Source organism: Anopheles stephensi, chromosome 3 (genome assembly GCF_013141755.1).
Source record: "Anopheles stephensi strain Indian chromosome 3, UCI_ANSTEP_V1.0, whole genome shotgun sequence".
Classification (NCBI taxonomy): Eukaryota; Metazoa; Arthropoda; class Insecta; order Diptera; family Culicidae; genus Anopheles; species Anopheles stephensi.
The window spans coordinates 87,553,044-87,559,394 of NC_050203.1; the positions used below are offsets into that span (position 1 = coordinate 87,553,044).

The 6,351-nt window shown below is 46.2% G+C and overlaps 1 protein-coding gene across 2 annotated transcripts; it reads left to right on the forward strand.

The window, feature by feature from the left end:
- The first annotated feature begins 2,909 nt into the window (after positions 1 to 2,909).
- LOC118514064 lies at positions 2,910 to 5,787 on the forward strand. Of its 2 annotated transcripts, none has more exons than XM_036060570.1 (6): positions 2,910 to 3,741; positions 3,864 to 4,072; positions 4,237 to 4,372; positions 4,438 to 4,700; positions 4,789 to 4,921; positions 5,035 to 5,787. In XM_036060570.1, exons 1-6 carry the CDS (start codon positions 3,690 to 3,692, stop codon positions 5,139 to 5,141), a joined length of 900 nt encoding a protein of 299 aa, XP_035916463.1. In that variant the 5' UTR covers positions 2,910 to 3,689; the 3' UTR covers positions 5,142 to 5,787. The 2 variants fall into 2 exon arrangements, with proteins under 2 accessions (XP_035916463.1, XP_035916464.1); XM_036060571.1 differs by having other exon boundaries at positions 5,038 to 5,787.
- The last annotated feature ends 564 nt before the right edge of the window (positions 5,788 to 6,351 follow it).

Genomic DNA, 6,351 nt, shown 5'->3' on the forward strand with positions numbered 1-6,351 from the left:
GTTTTTCTGGTTGAGTCGTGCGGTGCAACGTGCATTCCAAGGCCAGGCCCGACTGACCTGGGCGTGGGCCGGCTGGCAGAAGGGTGCTCACAACAGTGCATACGTACTTTATGCTTCCGGACGCCAATGCACATCAATGGCAGCATGGATATAGTGCCTTTCAAAGCAATTCAATTGATCAATCAATAGACAGACCTTAAGCATCAGCAGACCTCTGACTAGCAGCTAATCGACCAGAGATTGAAGGGACATTATTCTGGTTCTGCATCTTGCCTTACGCCAACGATTCGCATCAAACGGCATAAGAATGGGGCGCCGGTGGGCCATGGTGCAGGTGGGGTGGCCCATGAATGGAAAGCAATCAGTGCAAAGTGCTACTATCTGCACTATCGCATCGCAAAACAACCCATCGCCCATATCGTCCGCACACATGATTGTGGTTAAAAGTTAAAAGACCAACACACACAGTTTCAAAGCTGATGGGGACGCACGACAGGCCGGACATGCTAATAAAGAAAAAACAAGCTGGTGTACCACCACCACCCTCCATCTCCCCAGACCTCGAATATCCAACGCAACCTGGCGGTCGAGCCTATTTGTACAGGGATTTACATAAATCTACAAAAAACACGCTCAAACAGTTAGCGAAGCACACGTTTAATGGTAATGTTATCACATTTCCCGGTACAAGTTTCTGGCCGTTTAACTTTGATAGTATGCGTCAAATTTCCAAAGGCTTGAAATGTCAATTTATGAGCCGTCCATAATTACTTCTTGTCACGCAATATTTAATTTACAAGGTTTTGCTACGCGTGCCTTGCAGTTGTACGCAGACGGAAAAGCAAAACCAAGATTCGTGTAGTTTGTGTTGAAACTAGGTATGTGTTAATATAGCCTTTTTTGTATTTTATGTTCTCCGCTCCAAACCTCGAAACAGTCTACAAATGACAGTTTTGAAGGTGAGTCAGCACGATGATATGATGATGGCGTTGCATTTGCTTTTCATATGCCAATAATCACTCTCAAAATGTTTTCCGACGATTTCCGCCCATCATATAAATAATAGATAATTGATGAGTCTTACGGGAACCTGGGAAAGCATGTCAAAATTCAAGAGAACTCGGCTAAAAGGGAAAATGGTGATTGCCGCAGGTGGTTGGTGCAGTGCAATGGAGCACGATTTTCCGATCGACTGAAATGCCTGGTAGTGTGAAATTTACTGGAAAGCCATGCATCTTTACTCAACTTGAAATTGATATTCCCAAGCTAACGGACGGAGCACGGAAAAACGAAGTACAATCGAAAAAAAAACTAGTAAAGATACTTCCATGCCCGTAAAGTTGTTGAAGAAGAAGTGGTGATTTGACATTCTCGTAAAAATTTGCACTAACGACTGATGCTGGCTGAGAAGTAAGAAATATTGTAGAAAATTTAGAAAACCTTCACATTTGGGCGTTTTCAACAATACTTTCCAAACGGGTGTTTCAAGGCTAAATACCGTTGGTTCAACGTGGGAGCTTTGAAAAAAATGTTCCTTTTGACTGCGGGAGTAGCGTGTTTAGTGCTCAGCTTGAGTGTTTTTTTTTTCCAAAGCTTGTCAGCTTCATTTTTCCTGCCACTCATTTCGGGCCTCAAAAACTCTTTGAAGCGACTATTATTGAAGCTATCGCACTTTAGCCAGAATACATTTGTGTTCCCCGAGCCCGAGCCGTTTCTGTCCCCAAACCGGGAAGAGTGAGCGAGAGAGAGAGAGAGAGTCAGTGCAACGCCATCACGGTTGAAGCTGCAGAAAAGCAGAGGCGAAATTGCAGCTGAAGCAATATATTTAATCCTCTGTTGAACTGGAAAAAGCGGTTTCGATGTACTTGCATTTTTCATAGAACATTTTCGAATAAAAAACCGGGGTGCCCTCGCCATGTCGCTGGCGGTTTTATGCGCTTTCGATATATTTATGACTCGCCGCGTGCACACACACGCCGGGCTTTATGACTCGTTCACGTTCCGATATCCGGTCCATCAGTGGAGAGTGATGTAATCCTTCTGTTTGTGGTTCAAAAAAGCCCCCCAATAACGGAGGCTTGTACGATGAGCAACACACACAAAAAAACAACTGTGCAGCCGACTGCAACCCGGGTGTTGGTGAAGCGTTTTTATATCTTGTTGCATGTAAGGTGGCTTAAGATAGGATCCACGTTGTGGTAACTTTTTGTGGTAGGGCTAGCATCAGGGCTGGGTTTTCTTTTTTTATTTTAGAAAAGTGATGTTTTGCTGGACGAAAATAAGCAATTCTTGTTCTACAGTTGATTCAACTACCTGTCAGAACACGTTGAAACTGATTTTTTAAACCTGCTTTAGTCACGTTTTCATGAGATTCAAGAGCTGTGGCTTGTAAGGTGATATGTTTAGCCTACATAAACCGACACCGACACCGACCACAACCGTATTTGGGTGGGATAAAGAGTTGGTAAGGTAGATATGTCTATGAAGATAATTATTTTTGAAATTCAAACATTAAAGAATGGTCTAATCATTATCCCTTCTTCGTAACGTACGAAGTATTCGGTTCTGTTAAAAATTCCGCATGAAACAAAGTAACGCTTTGATTGATGCTTTCGATGGCATCCGATGGTGCACCGTACACCTGTGATGACGTTCGCAATGTTATGCCGTTGTGGGTTTCTAATGCAAATACCAGTGCAATAACTGCGCGTGTAGTACCGACACCAACCACGCGAGAGCGCTGTAACGTGTTGACGAACTGCTCGGCTTCTTCACTCGACGAAAGCGCGGCCTCGGCGCATGTCCGTCCGAAAGCGGGCGACATCTCTCGTGCCAACTGCTCTCCCGAGCGTTCCGATGTTGTCGTCACCGATGACCGCGGGCGGCAATGAATAGCTATGCTCTTTTAACATTTGCCTTCAGTTGGCAAAGATCGTGCTACGAGGGCAAATATGCTCCAACCGGACGTTCGGCCGGCCGCCTGCCGAACAGTGAAGATGAGTGCTGCTGGTGTGTGCTAAAGGGACACAGAACGGTACCGACCGCACGCGTTACATCCAAACTTACCCGAGCTACCTGATTTACCGCGTTGGATTACGAACCAGTTATTGTTGGTGTGCAGCTGATGTGCTTCATTTTTACAAATTTACCGGTGCAAACGCGAGATTAATTACCCGTCTCAGCACGGTCCGCAGAAAACCGTCTACTCCACCGAAGGAAGCGCCAAGGCGGACGCGTGTGTGTGCTCATAAAAATAGATCCTTGAGTCGGCATTTGTGCGCGCAGTGAATTTATGTTCAAATCCGGTGACCTGGGCCGGATAATTACGCGAATATGATGGAATGAAATTTCTGAGTGAGTGAGTGAGTGAGAGAGAGAGAGAGAGAGACAGACAGAGAAGAAAAGAGAAGAGGAGGGAAGAGACTGAAGTGGCAGAAGGGACGAAACGGAAAAGCTGAAGCCGATCCGGGGGGACAGTGGGTGGTAAAAAATGTGTCAACTAATGGCAAACGGTATTAAGTTCGCCGCATTCAAACGCTTCGTCACGAAACACTGTGGAACGGTCGCCCAAAACTCGGTGGAATATGCAGCGTTGGCCGTGCAAGGGCACGCATAAGAACACGGCGTGCTCGTGACGGCATGAGCATTGGCATCATACACGTTTCTTCCAACTGGATACTTCGAAAACGATGCATAAAATGTGGTGTTGGGTAATAGTGTTTCATCTATTCGTCCTTTATGGTACGTAGGGGTGGTGGGTGGACGTCCAAGAAAGTCCAAGAGAGCGGCGAGGGGTGGGATAGTGATGGGCCAAGATAGCTAAACCGGATAAATGATGGGAAAATTTGTTTGTTTACGTGCAGATTTCGTTCACTGTATCACGTTGACCGAGGTGCGAGTTCCCAAACATACGATCCGAGGCCACGCCGTCAAGCTCGAGTGCCACTACGATATGGAAGGCGAAGCACTGTATTCAGTGAAATGGTACAAGGATGGGCGTGAGTTTTATCGTTTCGTGCCAAGAGATGATCCTCCGGGAAGTGTCTTTCCCCAACCAGGCATAGCCGTAGATGTAAGTTTGGTCCCAAATTGCCTCCAAATTGACGTCTCCATGTGTGTCGATCATTCAATTAGATCGTTACAAATGTGTTGCACATGAAGCCTTTTTTCCCCCAAGACACGTCTTATTGGATATTACTGTCACGGCGTCCTTCGCCTTCCCATCTCACTTTCCAGTTAGCAAACTCAACAAGCGAACAAGTGATCCTAGATCCACTAGATTTATCCTCCAGCGGGAAGTATAGGTGTGAGGTATCCGCCGAAGCTCCCTCGTTTCAAACGGTCTCGGACCATGGAGAAATGATGGTTGTGGGTAAGTAACGGATCGGCCAGGCTCCGTGAACGATTGGATTTACGGTTTGATTTTTGTAACGCCAGTTTTGCCGGACCAAGATCCGCACATCTCGGGTGGTAGGCCTCGCTACCAGCTAGGCGATCCGGTGCGTGTGAATTGCACGTCCGGCCGCTCCAAACCTGCAGTCCATCTCACCTGGTACATCAACGGTGATCCGGCCGACCCCGGGCTGGTGAAGCGGTACGAACCACAAGTGACGGGCATCGACAAGCTGGAAACATCTGTCCTGGGACTCGAGTTTCGCGTCAAACCGAAACATTTTAAGCACGGCGATATGAAGTTGAAGGTAGTACGGTTAGCAGGAGGCTTTTCCTCCAGAGAGCGCCGTCGTTTTTGGTCTGTCTGGAGTTAACTTGAATTTACTTTCCACCCAGTGCCTCGCGACTATCTCGACCGTGTACTGGAAGAGCAACGAGGAAAGCGTTGAGGGCGAGAAATTGCAGAAAGCACCCACCCTGGAGTCTAGAAGGGCCGTATCGGCTGACTCGCGAGCGGACCGAGTGCAAGGTAACCACCATCATTCCAGCAACTCGTTCTTGTGCGCACAGTTTACAGTAACAGCTTACATTGTACCTCTTTTCCTTTCACAAAAACCTCATCGGATCGCGGATCATGTGCAGCAGCTGCCTCAAACAACTGGGCGACGGAAAGTGTTGAGCGCCTGTCGGCGGCCAAATTAGTCATTTATAGTTTTATTCTGTTGGCCAGTTATCGTTACACTAGTTAAAAGTCAACGTTAGGTAGGAAGCCGAGTATCGGGAGGCGGAAGAACGAAAGACATGCATCACTCAACTGTTCACTTTCTTTCCTAATCGTCCTTGTTTTGTCAATTAGCGTATCGGATGCGTGCATGCGTTAAGAGTGGCTCGTACACGGATACGATCATGGGTGGGGGGGGGGGGAACAGAAGGCCACTCTTAAGAACATATCAATAATATCAATGTCAAGTATATTCATCATATCAACAGCACGGCTGCAACGTTTTTTCTTGAACGGGCAATTTGTTCAAACGAAAACTAACGAAATCCCCCCAAAAGCAAAGAAAACCCCAAAGCAACAAACAAAAAATCACTCTCACACACACACATACACAGCTCTTAACAAAACAAACGAATGATACCGAAAGACGACCGATTTGTAAAGATATCAGAGTGGGACGGTGTGTGGATTGTACATATTTGTCCTAGTTTTAAACTCAACCTAACAAATCTAACTAAATCATCTCCCGCAAGATGGCGACTATGCCCAGGACTGCCAGGGCGCTGTGGAGCACTGGCGGGAAACACTATTGCAAACATTCGTTTTACTAATTACACACGCGCGGTACGAGAAGGAAAAGGAGTGAATAAAGTATCAAATTGTTTCAAAAATAATTCACCTTCATACATTGTATTTCTCACTCGTAAGACTATCCGAAATCGGCAGAAAGTGTTTGAATATTTCCAATATTGATTCGTTCCGAACGCGCAAGGCTAGAAGAACATTTCTATTTAAAATCATTTTCAAACGAAAATCATAAACAAAGCTCTGGAACAAATCCAATCAATACGTGGTGTTTCTTTCGACTGAATCACAAAGGAGCTAAAGCACCACAACATGAGGATTGCCAGCCAGTCCTGAAACGATGGTCGCGGTAAGATGAAATATAAACCGACCGGGCGAATACCTTGGCTCGGTTCGTTTTTCTCCGAAATAGACGGCAGCCAGGAGAAAAACATTTAAGCCTGGCCCTGTGCCTTGTGCCTCCGTGTGATCCTCGCCCAAAGGTATAACTATTAATAAAATTACAGAAAATAATTTTTTCTCCACCGAGTTTTCTGAGGCTCTGCAGATCCATTTTCCCACCACTAGCTGGAAGCAGTTTCGTTGGAAACTGTCGTTGCAAAATAATGGCACAAAGCAGAGAATGTGCTGTCGCCGAGGGTGCCGTGATATCG